The sequence below is a fragment of the Semicossyphus pulcher genome, unplaced genomic scaffold (assembly GCF_022749685.1).
Source record: "Semicossyphus pulcher isolate SPU_LCO1_2020_fin unplaced genomic scaffold, fSemPul1.0.p SCAF_16, whole genome shotgun sequence".
NCBI classification, from domain to species: Eukaryota; Metazoa; Chordata; class Actinopteri; order Labriformes; family Labridae; genus Semicossyphus; species Semicossyphus pulcher.
Window position 1 is genome coordinate 23,456,748 of NW_027211670.1, and position 22,184 is coordinate 23,478,931.

Sequence of the window (22,184 nt, forward strand, 5' to 3'; positions counted from 1 at the left end):
CTCCCACTCCTGGACCAAACATCCATCCACGAGGGCACAGGCCAGACCGCCTGAGGAGCAGCGTCTGACTGTCTCAACAGCTCACAGTGGGAACACGGGAGCTGGTCCAGGCGGCAGATGAGGGGATGGATTTCACATTTCATGCCCAGCGCGCTGACTGGCAGCTGTCAGGGTATTAAAACACTGAGTGTAGAGTTATATCCTCTCTCTTACAGAGAAACATATATCAATGCAACTCACGTAAGAGCCATTAAACTACTCTATCCCCTGCTTCATGCACTTATAGACCCTATTAGACTTCTGTACGCGTCCTTTCTGCTGCTGCTATCCTTGACCTCCCTGGAGCTAACGAGCAGAGCATCACTGTAATTAGCATCTCAAGCACATAGCCCATGAAAGCTTTACCACTTAGCGCAGACCACCGACATGAACACACACATGCAGCAGCAGGCGGAGGACACACATGCACACAGACAAACGCACACATAACATCCTTTTAACATCCTGCCTGCACCTGTACACGCCACGTGCTGCTGAGACGTTTGACGAAGGTAAGTTGGTAGAGGAAGTGGTAAAGGAAGTGAGAGACTGCAAAGAGCTGTTGAGGTAATAAGTGTGAGTTAGGAGAGGCAGGAAATGAAGCTGCCATGACAGCTGCTCCAAAAGGAACTACTGTGTCAGCAGATGATTAAGAGTAAGAAAAAAGGCACATCTGGGAAGATCAAAGCGACTGACAGCGAGAGGAGGAGAGAACGAAGAGGAGGAGGGAGGCAATCCCCTCTAATAAAGCAAGGTACAGAGGTAGGGAAGAGAAATTAACTTTCACAGATAAGGAGGACGTTAGGCTATAAATAAAGACCAAAACCAATGCATTACTGGTATTTCATTTCCGAAAACTTTCTGACTTTTCGTTCCTCTCTCTGGCACTCAGACACAAACCTGCTGGACGATGCAAAAACAGATTTTTGCCACTCGAGGGCGGCAGAGAAAAGCTGTAAACACAAACGTATACATGTTTCAAAACGTAGCTTTCTCTCTGCTTCCACACGCAAACGCCGTTTAAGGTCGCTGAAAACGGATCTTTTGTAAAACTCCGGGCCAGGGTGAAGACTTTTAGAAACTCTGTTTCCACGGAGACGTGTAGACGGGGTAAACAGCGCTTTTGGCTCGTTACTTCAGGCTGTGCGCCGTTATCTCCTTTGTGAGGCGTCACATGACATAAACATTGATGCTCAACAGGAGTTTTTACATGATATTTTACTTTTCACACATACATGTACAGTTACTGTTTCACTATACTGAGGAACAGAGGCGTCAGGGATACACTACGGAAGTCTCCAACTCCAACACTTCTACGACACACACGTGCCAAACTTTATATTCCAGTGTGATATTGAGGAACGACTTCGATATCAGTCCAAACATATGACTCCCCCCTTCCTCGATGCGCCATTGCAGCCCGCCAGGTCATTTTTTTTATAACTGAGACTCAACAGATGAACGGGCGCTCCTCCGAGGGATTAAATGAACCAAGACATTACAGCTGGAAGGAAGAATTTCACTTCACTTTGATCTAAACACACGGTCGCTTCTCAAGTTGCTAACTGGACTGTAAACAATGCAGCACACGGAAAAGCAAGTCTTGGCTGGACATCCTTAACGCTAAACGCTGGCTAAACCAGACATGGCCGACATGTTTGCCGTTGCTCGTATCATCGTCAGACTATCGCCGTTGAGTTCTGAGATTGCCAACACACAAAATCATGTCCCTTTCCTACAGATTCTACATTTTTAAACACAATCTGTAAATAGAAATAGACAGTAAAAACTGCAAACCCCCACAGCAGTCTTCAACTTTGCTGTGCACGCAGAAAGTGCATGCAGAATAACTTGTCTTTAAAACTTTCTGGACAACAATTGAGCCCTATAGCGCGGAGGAAACAGCTACAACCAGGCAATAAGACAACAAGAAGAAATGAAAACATCTCTATCCAGTCTGGTTTTGGTGCAATGACCTAAAAACGGAATAAAAAGCCGAATGACTCAAGTAAACAAGTACGCAGTCGGCTGGCAGCTGGTCAACAAGAATGAAACATTCATGAAACTACTTAAACATCAGAGCGATTAAAGAGGAGAGTCTCACACACACAAACCTGGAGACAGAATGTTTTTACTGCACAGAAATCACACCCATCATCATCATCCGCAGAACATCCGACTCGAGCTTTTCCCTTTAGGTAAGAGAAGCTCTGTAAACACACCCGTGGCTCCTATGCATCAGGAGCTCCTGATTAATTCAGAACAAGGATGAGAAGCCTGGAAGCAAATAAAAGGAAATTCTCAACATCAGAACGCGGAGCAACAAGATGTGCGAGATGTGAAGGCTCGGTTTAGAAGCATCACAGGCTGCCTCTGTTAGTTATTTAAACTTTCTCTGCTCTTCTGATCTTTAATCTGATCTCCTCCGGACTGCGGTAACATGTGCCTCTTTGTGCATGACAGCCATGTGTCATTAAACGTGAGCATGTGATGTATACTCTGCAGATTTTAATGAATGTACAGGGTTAACAACAAGGACGGGAAGAGCGTGCAGCACACAGGTGGACAAAGAGCAAAGGCAGCGTGCAGCATCGTTCAGCGCAGGACTCACACCGATCGAGTTACAAGAATAGATCTCTTCCCATGCATCTCTCTGTGTCTCCTCGGTTCTTGGCAGTGAGGCTCTCATGAAAATGCAGAACACTGCGAGTCAGAATTGATGAGATTCACTTTAAATATATTTGGATGTTTTGTGGAGGAGGTGGCAGTGAGAGACGGGCGCTGGCAGGACTCAAGGTTCAGTCTGTGAGTTGCTCAGCAACAGACTTGGGCCTTGTGTGTTTGTCGGGCTACAACACTGGGCTTTATAAGGTAACACATGTTGCTGTAAGTGTGCTGAATCATTTTCCTTTCAAAAATCCAAATGTTTTTGTGGACATTTCAACATGCATGAGGTTTAAAAATTAGATTCCCTTTCTTCTTTGTTAAAACCAACGCGTGAAGAAGCTTTGTCATGAGAACAACTTTGCCTGAGGGTCATACAATTCAATTTATTAAGTATCAAACATTAGCACAAAGATTGTCTGAAAATGTTGGCATACTGTAGGCGTATTACATGTTGGTGGTAAATGTATTTAGTTGAAGCAATAAATTCCTCAGAGTGTTATATTGACTAAAAGCTGAATTCAGACAGAGTCTGCGCAGTAGAGATCAGCGAGTGGCGCCGCCGAGCTACTTCCGCTACAAACACACACTTAATTTACCGAAAAAAACAGCAAGGATCCCGCACGCCGGCGTGTTTCACAGCAGAACAGCTTCTTTGTGTTTGTCTGAGGTTAACGTTCACAGGTATGGGAACTTCAATGACTGGAGTGATTGTTTTTAATACGTTCTGGAAGCGTGGCGTGTGCGTGACGGCTGCGGGACGTGTTCATGTTCATTTTAACCGCATGAAAACAGATGAGAGTCTTGACACTGCTTTTTACCGCGAGCCGCGCGCGGTTCTCGGCCAAAATACACGGTGAAAATGAATTGTGATGAGTCTTATTGATCTCTGACAGCAATATTAACATCTCTTCCTGTAGTAAAAGTCACAGGCATGGAGTAAAGTAGGTCAAGACTTCCGGTATGCTTTTTCAAGGTAAAAGCCCGATCTGGAATTCTGACTCCCCTCGTCTGTACACAATGCTTTTATTTTGAAGTGTTTCCCGGGCCGTATTTATTTATTTTTTTAACTTTATTTGGCTCTGAAAGTACCTTAACTCACTCACTCAGTCAGTCAGTCAGTCACATACAGACCCGTGTGTAGGACTGACCCCGGCGGTCAGCCAAAAACCTACTATGAAGAAGTGTTAATGAAAGCTACATGCATTTTTTGGCCTCATGCAACTAAACAAGCTGCACACACAACATGTGATATATCATCACCTCTTTGATCACCATCTTCATGTTTACACAGCCAGCTTTCATTAGAAGTCTTGTGCTGTTATGCTAAGTGTTCAATGCAAGTCTAATGCTACCTCTCCTTTTAGCTGCAGAGAAAATATGTCTGTCTTCTAAGTCCCTTAATTCTTCTCCATGTTCCCCGTGTATTTGCTAACTGTGTCTCGGTGCCATATGGTGCTGGGCAGGGTGTGTACAGTGGGTTTATTGGAGCTTTGGTAAACAGCTACCTGCTGCTGCTGGAAATGAAGTGAAGTTTGTGCAGCTAAATACCCAAACAGTCCCAAACAAAGAAAAACAGAAGATTTAGATGTTAATTCCCCGTGCTTCTGCCTCTATTAGCGCCCACTTCACATTGTAGATGAAATATACACTACTGGTTCAGGTGCTGCATGAATCATTCCCGTCTGCATTTCCAGCCCTGGTTTTCGTCCTCATGCTTGAAGCCTTTCTCTCCCTCGATGTGCATCTCTCACACATAATTCCCAGTGTCTCCCTTGCGCACCTCTCTTCCTCTCTGCACTCTCTTCCTCTCACACTTCATCTTTTTCTCCACCTTCACACTCTGATCCTGGCAGACAGACACGAGGAGCTGTGAGGCTGGAGAGCAGAGGTGGGTGTTTAAAGTCTACACAGCTCGTGTGTACACTTTGTACCCTGTGTAAAGAACTTTCCCAAGAGCTCATTTGCATCCTGAGTGTGGGCTCGGATGTCTATTCTGGGTCACACTTACATACACAGAGAGTATTTCTTTATCTTCTGTCTTTGGCTGGAGTGTAATTAAGCAGGCTCAAGGTTCTGCTTCTTCTACTGAAATAAAAGAACGCTCTTAAAATCTACTGAAGAGGAATACAAAGAGATTTAAGAGCTCTACACCTGAGAGGAGCTGTGCAGATCTTAATTACTAAAACAAATGCATACAAATATAAACATGGTTAAGTAAATCATGGCACACATCATATTGTGCAAACATGCAAACAACGCGTTTCTCTGCAGGCTTTGCTTTGCAATGATTTCACACAAATAACACTAACAAATATGACTCCGACCACCAAGTGGCGCTAAGAACAAAAAGTCAAATTTGATGCCGCTAAACCTTTGCGATTAACCTCCTAATAAGACGATTAATCACCTTCAAAATCTATATCAAGCATTGTGCATGAACAATTTCAGTATATATTAACTCCGTAAACAATAATCTGTCACAAAAAACACAAAAAACTGCTCATTCTTGTCTTGGCTAAAAAACAGGACTCTTCAGAATGAAATATGCAAACAGAAATAACTCAAGTCTGAGCTTTCATCCAACCCACGTGGCTCCATACAGTAGCGTTTATTTTATGAATCCAGTTTTCTATCTCTGATGGAAACATATGTCTATATCTGCACCCCTGCAAACTGTTTTTTAACTATAATTTTGAGTCCCATTGCCTTACTGCCTGGTCCCTAACACCCATAATGAAAACATGAGAAAATAAGGGTCAGCTATATGAAAATGTCCATTTTCAATACCTGACAGGGATGGTAGGTCAGGTCATTGTTTCATCACTGCTCGAGACTGAAGAGAAGAAATGACTTGAGTGAACTCTACTCTCTGTTTCGTTAGAGCAGTGATGTTAACATTTAAACAAACCGCACTCACCCAGGGAGGGAGAGAGAGCAATGGACAGCACGGACGCGACGCAAAAACTTGTTTACAGTGGCGGACCGAGTGACGGCTGTCTCATATGAACGACTCCTCTGCTGGTTGAAAGTGCAGCAAGTGGGGACGCTGGTTTAGCTAAGTTGGTAGAGTGGGCGCCCCATGTACAGAGGCTGCAGTCCTCATCGCACCGATCGCAGGTTCGACTCCTGGTCTGCCGATCATTTGGTGCATGTCATCCCCTACTCTCTATTCCCATTTCCTGTCTATCTTCAACTGTCCTATAAATAAAGGCCAAAATTTGGACAAAATTACTGGTGGGGACGATTCAGTTATTTCTGGATAATAATCGGGAAATGTCCCTACCGCCCTTGTTCTGCACAAAAGGCTCATTAAGGAACTTTTATCTTGTGTCAATCTTGGCGACCCCTGTGGACAAGCGATGCCTTGTTTTTCTTTGCCGATCTTGTGCGTTAGTGAGTCTCATCCTGCTTTCTTCAAACTCGTGTCAAACATTTCCACAGAAAATTTAAATAAAGGCACCTTCCATCTGCGTGCAGGAAATCGCTTCGTCTGACACCGACCTCGAGACTACACAGAAAGAGTCAGTCTTCTTGCTGATGGTCTGGTTTGCGTTTGCAGGTCACATAGAGACTTCAGTATTAATTTCATAACCAGTTGAAATCTCCTCACAGGCGCTTTAAGCGATATCATGAATAATTCCATTGCACATGGCTAACACTTGAGACACAACGCTGTAATATCCAGCATATATAAGGCACCTTAATGTAACCCAAAAAATGGTTTATAACACTATAATATTGTTAATAGTGCTTATCAATTTGCTAATCCTTCTGCAGACGCCCACATGTCAGAGGCTCGAGTGTAAAGGACTAAAGAAGGATGCACAGCGCGTCAACAATACAGCACAACATGGTTGTTTTGTTTCAGTTAGAATTGTGGTCGTATGCAGTGCAGTAATAAACACTCTAAATCTTTGTATATCTGCTTTTAACTGCATTAAAGTGTGTTTTAAATCATTTATAATGTGTTTAACTTGTGCTGCTTATAAACTCAATATCGGGAAAAGCGGGTCCCTCTTCCCCAGTAGGTTCGACGCAGGTTTTTTTCTGTTGCACTAACATAATCATTGATATGAAAGCCTCGTCTCTAATGCACAGAGGACATATTAACTTCCAGAAGTGTTTTAATTTTTTATTTTAATGACAGCACAGGCTGTCGATTCCTCTCAAAAATGCCCCCGAGGTCGACTAAAGCCCCGAACAATTCACGCTTCTTCCTGGCAAGAAGTTCATTACGTCTCTGGCTAATATTGATTCACAGCAGTATTTGTTCCAGGACGTAACAGCTGGATTTACTGCGAGTTTCAACCCTTTATTCCACATTTCTTTTGAAACTGCGCTGCCGGAGGAGGAGCGGGTCAGAGAGCAGCAGCAGAAGGCCGACAGCAGGGAGCGGATTGACTCCAAGATTGAAGGGAAGCATCGCGAAATCAATACGCCCTGCAGAACAGCACAATCTTTACCCTCTCTTGGCTCTTCCCCGCGTTCTTCACATCTCCCTCGTCATTGTGTGCTCTGTAAGGAGTAACAGTGTGTGCAGTGTTCAGCGGCCGTCGGGTTGGCTCAGTATTCTTTCTTTGCATGGGAACATGTTGTTGCCAGGAAGCGTCTGAATAGGCTTTCTTATTAAAAGGTGCCCCCTCCTGCAGCCTGGTGCTGTACGTATTTGAAATGTACAGGATGCAGATGTTTACCCTTCATTTCATCCTCATCAATGTGTAAAAACAATCACCCCTTCACCTCCCTCCCCAGCCTCCTTCTCCCTTTAACACCCATCCTAACACAGCCAGGCAGCAGCTACATACACTCCCATTGGCTGGCAGTGACATCACTTGTGCAAAGTGTCGAGTCAGACTCCTTCTCGGTCCCTCTGACTGCTGATGCCCCCTTGTGTCCACAGAGGAAACTGCAGCCTCATAAAAAGCAAACACGACTGTGGTATAATGCTCCTTATCAGGCCTTTAACACTGATCTGAGGTCAGTTTCTCTGCTGATGTAAAGAGCGACTCTCACCTTATCTCGGGCATCTGATCCCGAACAGACAGCGTGGGTGTTAGCAGAGTAAATTGGCTTACGTCCGTCTGGTCGTACACACCATTAGAGTGAATTAGACTGTGAGCCTTCCTGATCATTAAAACTAACAGGATCATGTTCCCGCTCCTCTCTCTGCTGCTAATGGTTACTTACTGCACAGCCAAACCTGCCCTCTGCTGTTCTCAGGTTACCACAGCAGCATGTCTGATTTGATGCTGGACAAGGACGGGGGGCAGCGGCGTTCTTCCTCTCGGCCTTCAAACACTCATCATGCTGCAGTTTTTTTCTGCTGCTTGAACAAGTTAGTTCATCACTTCCCCGAAAACCAATATACGGCTCTGGAAAAAGCTCTGGAGAGCATGCCAAGATGCACTGATCTGTTGAACTCTTCCTGAGTTAAAACATTCTGTTGTTTCAACATGAACATGAACTTGTTTTCTTTGCATTATTCAAGCTCTTTTTTGCATCTTTTGTTTTCTTAACCAGTCGTCATTTTCTGCAAATAAAAGACCCCAGTGAGAATATTTGATTTGGAAGTAGGAGAAATGTTTACACAAACACAAACATATAAATAGTAGAACAAGAGAAAAACATATTTTTGCAGTGGTCTCGGAGCTGCATCCAAACAAGCGATGACGAGCCATTTCAGGGGGGACCAGCTCTTCGTCTTCTGTTCCAGACTTTTGTTTCTCCGACCATCTCTGTTGTTTACTTTTCCACTCTAAACTGCTGCTGCAAGGTCGGCACTCATCACATGACATGCCAGCTCCCCCAAACGTGAAGCCCAAGACCTCTCCATCACCCCCAAGGGGAGCGGCTGTTAGTTTAGGGAGCGCTTGATTTGATATGCAGTAGTTTATACGGGCGTAGAATTTTAAATGCCAATATTGATGTCAATCATGTTTATTTAATCGTGGGAAGACAAAATCGTGATCGAGATTAATGTTCGATTAATTGTGCAGCCCGTCATGAAGCAGGAAATCCTTCAGATCATATATTTTACGTTAATAACTTTGCCTGAAAGACTAAGGCTGCAGCAATGAAGAGACTAATATGATTTATTTTTAAATGATCTGTCTGGTCTCTAAAATGTAATAAAAAGTGTAAAATAGTGAAAGAATATTTCCTTCTTTTTTTCTTAAGATGACATTAGTATTAGTTTTGTCTGACCAACAGCCTGCATCCCAAATGTATTTAGTTTTAAAGACAAAAAGAAGCAGAAAGTTCTCGAATTCGTGAAGCTACAACTAAAAATATTCTGTATTTTTGCTTTAAAATGACTTCAACAATTAATTGATTATCATAAATAGTTGCTTTCTGTGGGTGGACTTTCTATCAATAAATCAAAATCTTTTTTGTCGCCAATGGGGCAACTGTTGATACAGCAGTGGGACACATGTCTTTAGCATACATGAAACTAAGGGTGCATAAATAAAACACTAAAACCATCCATTCATCCACTTTCTTCCGCTTATCCAGGCTCCAGGCTGAGCAAGTGAGCCCAGACGTCCCTCTCCCTAGGAACATTTTCCAGCTCCTCCTGGTGGAACCTGAGGCGTTCCCACGCCAGGTGGGATATATAACCCTCCAGCAAGCTCCAGGGCTACACCCCAGGGTCTCCTCCCAGGTAGACATGCCTGGAAAACCTCCACAGGGAGGCGCCCAGGAGGCATCCTAATCAGATGCCCAAACCACCTCAACTGACTAGACTAGACATAGACTAAAACCATAAAAAACATAAATACATGGTGAATTCCCCCTGATAAAAACATAAATAAATTCAACAATATGCACAAGCTACCTTCTCCTGTAGGATGGAGATGACAGAGGGTGTACAGAGTGTTTGAATCTATTGGTTGAAGGAAGAGGAAACCTGAGGAGGGTACCAGATGGCAGAAACTGAAACTGAAGATGTAAACGACGGGAATAATCAGACAGGATGGATCCTGCTTCTCTGTGTTTCCTGTGCAGCATCGGTTATTTTGCTGCAGTCATTACGCACCACACTGGGTACACTTTGGTCATTGAAAACGATTGCAGATCTGATGTTCTACTTTGTTTTCAGTTGTGTAAAAGTATCCACAGATACAGACAACAGACAGGATTCAAACACATTAAACGTGGAATGTACGCTTGAGCAATAAGTCATGTTTCCTACCTTGCGGCTGGTGTAGTGGGCGTGTTTGGCCAGCTTGCCGTTGAGTCCTTGGAGGAAAACCTCGTCTGTGACTTTTCCCACATTCATGCAGGCTTCATCCAGCACAGAGAAGATGCCTTTATGCTGCTGCTCCACCAGATCCACAATGATCTGGTTGTTGAAGTAATCAATCTAAAAGCAAAGGACACACAGGTCAAAAGATAAGTTGAAGTAAAATGAAGTGGTCTAAATAATGAAACACAGTAGGAACAAAAATGTGCTGCATACATGTTTCCAGGGGATGCCTTCTCGTTGGTACTCTTCCTGTTCCTGCTTCAGCACCAGCTGGATGAAAAGCTGCTGCAGCTTCTCGTTACAGTAGTTGATGCAGAACTGTTCAAAGCTGCAGCACGAGAAACAGGGGAGACTTACATCACTAACTTTATACAGGGAGATGTTACTGATGTAACATATAGAGGAGATATTTAACATAAGGATGCAAATATTCTGTCTCGTCCAAACCTGTTGTTCTGGAAAATCTCAAATCCATAGATGTCCAGCACCCCGATGACCGTGTTCTTCCCGTGGACTCTGGCGTCATAGTTTTTCACCTCAATGATGCCGTTGATTCGCCCCACAATCCAGCAGAACAGACGCTCATACATGGCCTGAGGAGGGCAAAACATAAAACACTATAAGCTAAAAGATGGCCGACATGACAGCTCCCTAAAAGTGAAGCCAAACCCTCTCTGTCGCCCCCTGCTGACTGGCTGCAGTATAGCTCATAAAGTCCGCCTCCTCCATGTTAACAGATGGGACATGAGTCAAACTATAAAATCAAAATACATTTTTCTCAAACATGGTTTCTGTCATTATAGTTAGTTCTTATCATGCTGTGTTCATTTTTCTGACAAGTTTACTTTTAATTAGTTATTTGATGCTATAAAAAGGGGGGTGTGGCCTCATGATTGACAGCTCTGTTGACAAATGGGGCTCCTGCAGCGTTCTGTTCCCCAGTAGCAGAGTAGAGGAGGAACGGCGAGAGGAGGCATAACTAACACCCTTTCCCACTAATAAATCCTGATTGTCTTTTTGCCCATCGCCAGTGGAGTATACTCCTTTCGGCCTCTTTTCTGGTAACTGTAACGGGAACTGTGCCAGAAACCTGTCGCATTATTTCTTCCTCTCCTCGGATCAGAGGAAGCTCTCTCACCTCGCCGTCTTGCCAGTGTTGCTGCATCTTGCATGAAACAAAGCACAAATTCACAGTTGTATGTTCTTCTGTATTTACGCGACAGCAGTCAGAACGTCAATGCGCGTCATAGCATCGCGCTTGAAAGGGGGCGGGGATTAACATGTCGACCCCGGTTTTGTGTTCCCATCATTGCCGATCAGAACCGAGGCGATACTTAAATACTGAGTCATTTGACCCGGGTCTGAATACCGCTTGTAACCTGTCCCACTAAGCAAAAAAGCGGGTGTTAGCGGGTTTATTTACCATTGGGAAGTCATTGAACTTTCTATAACCGTGAATACAAGAAGCTGCAGAAGAAGAAGGCCACAGGTAAATGTGTGTTTTGGGTGGAGGAAGGGGCGGGACATCAACACTGCGGCTCCACCAGCCGATCTCTACTGCACACACTCTGGCTCCAAATGTGCGAGATGGAAGCACCCACTCCTGGGATTATCTTGGCTTCATATTTGCACAGAGAGAGGTAAAGATGTGTCGTCCATCTTTGATTGATTCTGATCAACAGGTCACTGTTTTAGCGACTGTTCAATGACAGCATTCCCTGCTTTAATGTCTATTTAAATCTAAATGAGAGCTTAAGTTACAAAGTGAACATCGTGCTGTGTTGAAGAAGCCGTGAAACCAGAGATTAAGACCATAAACTCATTAGGAAAATCTTAACTGAGGTTATAAAGTAAGACTTTCATACAATCAGTCTTCTACTGCCCCCCTGCTGGCCACTATAAAGAATGCAGGTTTAAGGCACTTCCACATTGGCTCCACTTCTCTCACACAGTCTGTGCTTACTGGCTGCAGTCCCTTGCTCAATGGCACAGAGCAGTCTAGCACACAGACAATGAACAGTTACAGATGGCCGCTGAGAGCGAAATGTCACAGTATGAGTGAGTCAGACTTCTCACAGCCCACGCTGCTGCTCCTGAATCTGCCTACATACATGTCTCCCTCCACAGTCTCCAGCCTCTGTCTGGAGTCATAACATTGTGACTCACGCTGGTGTGAATCACAGTAAAAATATCGCCCAGCACTTAACAAAATGTCACAACCCCCCGCGGTAACAGAAGCTGTTTGTTTCCTTCTCTGCGCGGCCCACTACAGACAGATGACAAGCGTTATGTAACACCTTGGCGAGAGCGTCCCGCCCGTAGCCAGCCTCTTGTGCCGTGTGCTGTTTCTCGATGACGTCTCGCCCCGTGGCCACAGTGCGGTACAGCAGGGCCTTCTCCACTTTCTCTTCTTTGGTGGACAGCAGCTCTCTGATCACCGACACCAGCTTTGGGTTCTCGATCAAGGTCACGTCACCATCCACCCCGAACGTCATGTTACCCTGAAGGAGAGGCCAGAGAGGATTGGCTTAGTCATCAGTGCATAATATTTAGCTTAAAGGAAAGGTTTGGGGAAATACACCTTTCTTAATCTGTTGTTGGGAGTTAGACAAGAAGATCAATAACAATGTCATAACTGAAAGCTACATGTGAGGCTAGCATAGCTTAGCATAGAGCCTGGAAACGGGGAAACAGCTAGCCTTCTTCTTGCTAGTTCCAACCCTGTTATAAAACTCCTTTTTACCATTTGTGTGCAGATTATGAAACAACATTGTTCGTTGTAGTGAAATTGTAGGTGTAGGCTGACATGTTCTAGCTCTGGATAGATCCAGACAAGTCTTCACTTCCTGCTAGCATTAAACATCTTCCAAAAAGCTACTTTAAATATTTATCAGAATTGGGAAATGGTTTCTGGAAAGGTGTAATTTGGTGTCTTGTTAAAAACGTTTATTCAGCACACTTTGAGTTAAATATTCAATCAGTTGCTAATGTTAGCTTAAGAGTCTGTTACCATTAAAATTGGTGTGTAAGACTTTTAACTTTTAATAAAAAAAATGTCATCTAAAAAGTGTGCTGCGTCCTTTAAACCGGTGCGACCAATATACCAGTAAATTGGTGCTCTAATCTAGCTACAGCTTCGTCATGATCACCAGCGCAGCCGCCATCCTCTCAACAATCAACGTTACCGTAGGCTGAGCTCAACTACCGCACCGCCAGCAGGACTGCAAACTCGACATGGAGAAAACAGATTGTAAATTGTGTGTTTTGAAACAAATTATTTTGAAATAAAAATAGTGTTGAAATAACTACAAATTTTTATTAATAAATAGCTATAGAAAACCCCCCAAAAACAGACTGCGTCTTACACTCTGGATGTTACGGTATATATTGTGCAGCAGTTCAGATGCAAAAATGCAATTTTTTGATCAAGAGAAGTGACAGATTTTCCAGGAAGTCTTTAATTATGAACAAATAAAGACTGAAAGTTTATTTCGGTTTAAACGGTGCAACTTATATACCGTAAAATCTGGAGTAGAAGTTGCACTGGAGGGGCGCTGTTTAGCTCAGTTGGTGGAGCAGGCGCCCCATGTACAGAGGCTACAGTCCTCATCGCACTGATCGCAGGTTCGACTCCCGGTCTGCCGATCATTTGGTGCATGTCATCCCCCACTCTCTACTCCCAACATTTCCTGCCTATCTTCCTTTCAAATAAAGCCAAAGGCCAAAAAAATAATATTAAAAAATAGAAGTTGCACTGGAATAAAAATGCAGTATGTTTTGGGGGGTAACCCAGAGGAAGTCTTCTGTAGCTATTTATTAATAAAAACGTTTATACAGAGGCCATAGTCCTCGCTGCGGCGGCCTCGGGTTCAACTCCCGCCCTCGGCCGCGTGTCATCCCCACTCTCTTCCCTTGCTTTCAACACTATCCACTGTCCTCTCTCAATAAAGACATGAAAGGCCAAAACAATTATTTTAAGTTATACAAGTTATTTCAACACTATTTCAATTTATCTTCATTTGAAACACATTCAAAACACAAATTATAGCCTACCATCTGTTTTCGGCATGTCGAGTTTGCAGTCCTGCTAGCTACTAGTGGGTGAGTCTTATACACAGAATTTTACGGCAATTAAACGTCTGCCTTTATCAATAGTTCAAGCTAAACTCAAATAACTGAGAACTTCTCTCTATAATGAAACCAAACTACTTAAATATGTTGAAACTTCCTCGACACATTATCAGCTAATCACGGACCTGTAAAAACCTTTATGGGCTTCTTGTGAGATTACTGTGAGCTGATGTATTATAGCATTAAGCTCACAGTACACAGAGAGACAAAGAGACTGATACAAACAAACAGATGCACTTTCAAATCATTATTCTCTCTATCTTGGCGAGGATCCTCGTCCACTCTGCCAACATGGCACTCACGTATCCAGAGCCCTCATATCAGGACTCTGCGGGCGGTGAGAGACCAGCAGGGATTTGATATTATCGAGTATTACCAGATGCAGGATGGTGGCCAGGATCTTGTAAACAGTCTGAATCTCGTCCGCTGTGAAACCGATCACTTTCATCGCATCGGCCACGGCTTTGAAATCGGCCCCGTCGTTGATGCAAGACTGCAGAGGGAACAGAGGAACAAATTACTGAGAGAAAACAAGTTGTTATCGTTCTACAATTGGACAAGTGGTTGTTTTTCTGCTGAAGCAAATATAACATTTCACATACAGCTTTGTTTGTCCTGGATTCAAAGCCTTTTTCCTTTCTCCTGCAAGTTCTCTACCCACGATATCATATTCCCACAGTTAATTAAATTACACACTGCTGCTGAACTGTGATGCCTGGATATAAAAATAGGAGCCGCTGAGGCAAACAGAACACAAACCGCCGCCTCAGCTGTTTGTTTGAATCGTGCTCCATGACATCAGGCTGTTTGTTGCCGTCCAGTGGTTTTGTTCCCGCTCGTTAAGCTCGTGTAAGGGCGGCGGTGCGCAGCAGAGATTTAAACACACCTCAAAAACAAAACACTCATCTCAGCGTTAACGCAGAGACGCTGATCCATTAGAGAGATACTTCTTCCTCTCGTGAGTTTTTAAAGCAAACATCCCATATTCGGAGTACAAGTGTAAACACTTTGAAGGCAAAAACATCGATGAGTCATGTGCTTGGTGGGATTCATCCGTCTGCAAACAAACACTGACACTCTGCAGACTTGTGTCTATGCTGCCTCTTCTGTTTGGCCAGTTTGAAAGTGAGGTTAGATGAGTGCTGATGTTTAGTCTACCTTAATTTGGCCGCCAACTTTGATGTAGTTGTACGCTGTCGGGTCCTTCTTGATGTGAAGAGAGCGTAGGAGCGAATCTGGAGCTCCTCTGAGCAGCTAGTGGAGGACAAGAAAGACAGACAGTTTACTTAAAACACTTCAGCATCTTTAAAGTAATAATCATTTGAATCTATCGCCGAGCATTTGCATTTGCAGTATTACAGACGGTGCTTGGATCGGGTGAGAGGAGTGAGGAGGTTGCCGTCGGCAGATCTGAGGTAACGGGTGGGAGCGTGTTGGTGAAGGAGGTCAGTGAGGTAGGAGGGGGCTAGGCTGTGGAGGGCCTTGATGGACGGGGAGCAAGCGGAGGTTTTGAAGGACTGGTGCGAGAGCGGGTGAGCAGACGGACTGCTGGATGTATCCTCGTTTATTGAGGATTTTGGAGGATGTGCCATAAAGAAGCTGTTGCAGTAGTCCAGTCGTGAGGTGATGAAGGCGTTTCAGTGGCTGAGAAGGAGAGGGAGGGGCGAAGACGGGCGATGTTTTCAAGATGGAAGAAGGCAGTTTTTGTGATGATCGAAGATGACACCATGGTTACGGATCATCGGTGCAGAGGGAGAAGTCGGGGCAGGATGAGATCAGTGATTTGGGGCTGATGATGAGGATTTAAGATTAGTTGCTGTTGAGTTTGAGGACGTTCTGTTACAACCAGGTTTCAAGTCTATAAGGCAGTCTGCGATGGATTTGGCTGAGATGTAGAGCTGGGTGTCGTCGGCGCAACAGTAAAAATGGAGGCCATGGCGGCCGAGGGGAAGCATGTAGAGGATGAAGAGCACCTTCAGCACCTTTAATGTCTCGTGCTGCTCCTAAGAAATGACTGGTACAGATACAGCTGTGTGTGGGTGCCACTACACGGCAGCAGAAGATGCAGAGGCAGCTTGTACACGACCCTTAGCATGTCTGGTCCAATGTCAGACTGTAATCCATGACTTGGAGGATAATCGGCTAGGGCATGTGATCAACCAATTTACTCCAATAAAACACACCAGGAGCCTGAGCTTCAGGAGGGTTGGGCTTAAAGTTTGCAGGTTAAAAAGTGTCTAAAAACCTTTAAAAATTCCCCTTTTAGAGGGTGGAAGTGTTTTGTTGAAGGGCTACGTGCCTCAGAGAATACAAAGGTCTTAGTCAGTCAGTGTACAGTGCATTTGTTGTTGTTTTGTGCATCATTATGTAGGCTATTATAAGTCTACAGTGCAAGCAACATTACATGGTGTAAACAGTAATTTCTGACATGTTTACTCGTGCATAATGTTCCCGGTGCAGCCTGAGTCGTTAGCGTAAACATCATAATTCATCCACAGAAAAAGACCTCTTCACTCAGCTCCTACATGACGGAACAAAGCGCCTTGTGACGACCCAGACACGCTGCATGCTTCACGCACAAACAAACACTGTTCATACGCTCTCTTCACGTGCAAATACACAGGTGCACAAACACAAATTTACCTGGTAGTATGAATGAAAGCTCCTCTCTCCTGCCTGTTGGAAAATTACCCTGGACTGTCAGGGAAGAAAAAACAACATGCAATTACAGGTCAGTGTCACAAACAAGCTGTCGTCTTAGAGCAAAATAAAGGACAGTGCAGCTCTGTGCTATCTGAAAGTAAAGCTTTATATCTACAGAGGACGGTGGTTCACAATGTTTTTGCTTGTGTCCCTTTAAAGAAGAGCTTTGTCTATAATCAAAGAAGGATATTTCTTCCCCAGATTGTGACATTTAATTTGTTTTTGAAGCCTGAAGGGTGAAAACTATCCAGTATTTCACAAGATAACAGCCAGGATTACAAATAAGTCTAAAAATGAACACAGGTTTGCAGCAGGAAAGGTTTAATTTCCTGGAGTATCTTGTTCCTCATCATGCAACCCTCAGTTTAATTGGATCCTGCCCATGTGCTAAGGGGGGACAACAAGAAACATGGCTACCATATGGCTAACACCCGAGACACAGATGCTTTGCTGAACTTTTCCTTTAGTTAAGAGAAAAGAATAAAACATGTACTTCATTATCTTCGGATTAAAGGTACTTCTACCCTGGTGATGTGACAGCCCGTACCTTCTCCAGCAGGTAGTTGTTGATGTGGCCTCCGATGGGATCTCCCTTGAAGTCAAAGTTGATGTCCATGTATTTGCCGAAGCGGCTGGAGTTGTCGTTGCGGTTGGTCTTGGCGTTCCCGAAGGCCTCCAAGACACAGTTGGATTTCAGCAGCATGTTTTTTACTCTAAAACAAAGACAGAAAAAGATGATGCTGATTAATTAATTAGAGAAAAAAATATTTCCCCTGATCCCGTACATCAGTGAGCATATAACCGTGACGGAAACACACGACACATGACCGTTACCTGGCTTTAATTTATCATAATTTTATCCATCAGAGATTGATTAAGAAATAAATGGAGAATCTGCCCTCGCTCTCCGCCCGTCCTGTACCTGTCGCAAGGAGGGTCTAAACTGGTGGGTCGGGACCCAAAAGTGGGTCGCGGAGCTGTTGTCAGTGGGTCGCGGATGTGTGCTTGAAAAAAAAAAAGTTGATGCTGTGCTTTTATTTTGAAGGACCTGGTTTCCTTTGACTTGTGTGCAGTAGTAGTGTAGTTTGTTCACACTCCATGTACCTGATCCCAGCTACAGTTACGCTCTTGAAACCTGATGAGCCCCACAGTCGTTGCATATATGTCACAATTTTCTTGTTTATTTCTGTTGAAAACGAATGAACTGTAGAGAGAATATTTTCTTGACAGGGCTACCTGCCGGTCATTTAAGATAAGATAAGCTGTATTGATCCCCGCACCGGGGTCAGCCCGACACAGGGGTCTGTATGTGAGTGAGTGAGTGAGTGACTGACGGTACTTTCACAGCCGTAGAGAGAGAGAGTTGTGACATCGCAATGGTGGATCATGGAGCATATTGGACCTCCGCTGACGCGACTCTCTGTCTATACGGCTCTGGATACTTTGTTAGGGGAGTAGGCGGGGCTGCTCCTCCGCTGCTCATCCGCTGTCCTCACCTACGTCTGCAGTGTGCACCTGCTTTCAAACACGTTGTCATCGACCTCATAAGGACAGTCCTTGTAACACGTTGCCCATAAAAGCGCACATTGACCATGCAGGTTTTGACCTGGTCCTGTTTAATGTTTGTCGGAGCAGCGGCAGTAGACAGCAGTGGATTAGTACCCGGTTGTTTCTTTATGTTTGCATGAATCACCAGCTGTTTGTAATAATCACTTATCTGTGAATAAATAAATAAATAAAGTTGACCTGAAAACCTTTTCACCCCATCAGATCTTCTCTTAATCTCTGACCTACTTTTTGTTCACTTTAAATCACAGCTTATCTCCCGTTTTTCTACTTAACATACATCTCGTCGACGTCACACACTCGTATATATTCTTTAAATCAGTAAAGCTGTGGGTGCTGGCTGTTCTATCAGTGGTGTGGTCTAAATCCCTGAGCTGTAAATGCTGTGTATCTGTGATCTAAGAGACTGCTGATAATATTTATGCCTGGGAAATGACAGTGTCTTAATTGTAATTAAAGTGGCTGTGATAAGATAATAAAGGTGACCTGTAGTACAAACGACTGCACTGTCTGAGATTCAACAACAAGACTGAGCTCTGGAGCTCTTCATTGCGTGTCAAGACGCTAAAATTAGATCTTTCTTGTGGATGGTAACGATTACGAACACTTGCTTTACACTGTTTATCATGTGTATGCTGTTATATTCTTTGATAAGACATGTTAAAAGGTTATTGTGCTACAATTTTCCAGTGAATTGTTTGTGCAGCAGGAGCAAAGATGCAGAACAGCTGCACAACAGGAATCCACTCAGAAACCCCCTCCCTGTCCGATAATATCATCTGTTTTACAACCCAACAGATCTGTGCACATGTTCTGCAGGTTTAACTGTGTCAGTGAGAGCATCTCACCTTTCAACCTCAGCCCTCTGATTGGGATTGGTGATAGCAGCGATGTATTGCATTATGTACTTGCTGGCCTCGGTCTTTCCTGCTCCACTTTCTCCTGCAATAAAAAACACAGTGCAAAGAGTCTTAACAATAAAAACAATGAGTGCTTACCTTGCAAATTATATATGTCTCCGAGCCGGAGACAGGGTTAGTAACCAGTGAAGATGACACGGTGGATAGGTCTTTGTTGTGTCTATTACTCATTCAGTTTGTTTATCAAACCCGGCTCCGACAAATTTGGAACGATGTTCGAGCGCTGCTCGGACAGAGACGGGCTGAGATGACGAGGAGTCGCAGAAGTTACCGGCGGAGCATAGCATCGCGCGGGAAAGAGGGCGGAGATTAGCGTGTTGACACAGGTTTTGTGTTCCCATCAATGCCGATTGGAGCTGAGGCGATATTCTGAATGTGAATGCAGATTGTAACCTTTCCCACTCAGCAAAAAAGCCGGGTGTTAGCGGGTTTATTGACCAGTGGGAAAGCGGCTAAAGATTTTGTCCCATGTTTAGAAATCTAAAGAAGTTATATTTCACCAGGTTGTATGAAACCGATGACCACAGTAGTTATATATTCTGTCACTGAGTTCCTTATTTATGTGTTTATAGTGAAAATAAATTGCTAAGAGACTTCTGGAAACCCTGCAAGGACACTACAAACTCAGTTTAGCGGTTAGATCGTGCGTCCTTATGTGCAGAGGCTGCAGTCTGCGATGCGGCGGCCACGGGTTCGACTCCCACCGTCGGCCCTTTGCTGAGTTTCACCCCCGCTCTCTCCTCCCCTGTTTCCGACACTATCCACTTCTCCTCCTCTTTGTCTAATAAAGGCACAGAAAGCCAAAAAAGTTCAAATGCGGCCAACCTCCAAACGTTCAAAAAGTGAAATAAAGTTTTATATTTTACTCTTCCTGTTGACTTCGACCTCTAACTAAAGCCTGATTCGCAGTTTTTCTGCCTCATAATTATTTCCATTTTGAATTATAACCTCTGTATGATAAAAATATTTCAGTCCTCCACACTTATTTTGATCTTTTAGTGACATCATGAGACCAAACTGTGTTGCTGTTTGGTGTAGATATATCAGGGTTTCAGGGGGAAACAGTTCCTCTTTTGACCACTAGGTGGTGCATCATCCTCTGCATGATGTCTCCCTGCAGCCACACAGCTTTTGACCACATGAAATAGTTCTCTGTTAAAAAAAGGCTTTATTTTTAACTTGTCAATACTTTTTCAAGACGTCTGTCCTGCAGAGCCTCGCTCAGGAGAGAAAACATCTGAGTACAAGAGGAAACACTCGATCATCAAAGCAGGAGTGTATTTATAACAGGAGGACAAAAACACCTTCAGAAACAAGTGACCCCAAAGTCTTAGTTGGAGCTTATTGTCAGTGTACAGGAGGGTGTTTAGTGTGCCCCTTGCTGAGGGGCTTCCCTTGTTACCTGAGATGACGATACACGTGTCTTTGTTCCTCCTCTTCATGGCTTTGTACGCCGCGTCAGCGATGGCGAAGAGGTGCGGCGGCCTCTCGTACAGCTCGCGGCCCTTGTACTGCTCGATGGTGTCGCGGCCGTAGATGTTCATGGCACGGTAAGGATTGACGGACACCACCACCTCCCCGATGTAGCTGTAGATCCTCCCCTTCTCGAACCTGAGGATGCACAGAGCGGACATTTAGGATTATAAACAAGATATTAAAGGGAAATTCATCTATTTGTATTGATAATAACCGTTAAGAGGACAGAATTACTCTGGCTCTTTAAGCTGAAACGACACATTCACTTTATGTGACTTAACCACTTAAAATGGTTGTAAATAAGATCATTGCAGGTGTTTTTTTAAAGCTTTACAAGCATTTATAAAAAGTATGAAAAGAACAAAAACTCACTTTAAACGTCGTCGTTCATACTTTGATTAGAAACATTAAAAAAAGATGAATTTATATCTCAGTAAAGTAACAATTCGACACTTTGAAATCTTTTTAACTTTATTGCAGAATCTTGACACCAATGTCGTGTCTGCTCGGTAAGATAAGAACAGTTTATCAATCTTGTAATCTGAGTGAAAGTCATCCAATTTCCTGAAACGCTGAGCTCCTTCTTTGAGCAGCTAAGAGTCAGTTTACACTTCCGAATCCTCCCGTGTGAAATAAGTAACCAGGAAATCCCCGAAAAACATGATATAAAACATTAACAATATTTTGCCCGTCTTTGGCTTCCAGTGTTTAAATCAAAAAGGTCTCAGGACTACGCTAAGGGGTCATTCAGGGACATACGTCATGCAGAAAGTGCAAAAAAGCTCAACAATAAGTAAATAATTACTTCTACTAAGAGAATAAAATGTTAATTTGTAATCTCAAGAAAAACTGTGCTTCAATAACAGAGGAAGTGTACCTGAGTGAACACAACAGAGTGGACTGTCCAACAGGTTAAGCATTAGCCATCATTAGTTATTAGTTGATCTGATATCAGCTCTGCTGAAATGCAAACAAGCCGAGAATAATATGAGACTGAATGCATGTTTTTTACTTCATCTGGGGCAGAATTTTGCATTTTATAGTCACACAGAAGAAAAGACGTCACAACATTAGACACCAATCATGTCATGAGGAAAATGTCTGGTTTCTGCTCTCTCTCTCTCTCTGTCTGTCCACAGAGTTTGTGTTAAAGCAACATACGATGATATTTCAGACAATATCAAAATCAATCAATCAATCAATCAAATTTTATTTGTATAGCGCCAAATCATAACCAGGGTTATCTCGAGACACTTTACAGAAAGAGCAGGTCTAGACCGACTCTTTGTTAAGTTATTTAAAGAGAGGCCCAACATCAATCCACCATGAGTAGCACTTAGCAATTCGGCACATTGGCAAGGAAAAACTTCCTTTTAACAGGCAGAAACCTCGAGCAGAACCAGACTCATGTTGAACAGCCATCTGCCTCGACTGGA

At 43.7% G+C, this 22,184-nt stretch overlaps 1 protein-coding gene across 1 annotated transcript in view; it reads right to left on the reverse strand.

Annotated features, from left to right (window-relative positions):
- Positions 1–22,184, reverse strand: part of myo1d (myosin 1D) — a 145,555-nt gene that overhangs the window by 96,547 nt on the left and 26,824 nt on the right. The window contains exons 2-11 of the mRNA XM_069664302.1: positions 20,675–20,883; positions 19,201–19,294; positions 17,334–17,499; positions 16,727–16,780; positions 15,242–15,337; positions 14,460–14,576; positions 12,250–12,453; positions 10,400–10,545; positions 10,166–10,280; positions 9,899–10,069 (exon numbers count right to left, since the gene is read on the reverse strand). Coding sequence (XP_069520403.1) covers positions 9,899–10,069; positions 10,166–10,280; positions 10,400–10,545; positions 12,250–12,453; positions 14,460–14,576; positions 15,242–15,337; positions 16,727–16,780; positions 17,334–17,499; positions 19,201–19,294; positions 20,675–20,883 — 1,372 coding nt within the window. The remainder of the gene's footprint in view (positions 1–9,898; positions 10,070–10,165; positions 10,281–10,399; positions 10,546–12,249; positions 12,454–14,459; positions 14,577–15,241; positions 15,338–16,726; positions 16,781–17,333; positions 17,500–19,200; positions 19,295–20,674; positions 20,884–22,184) is intronic.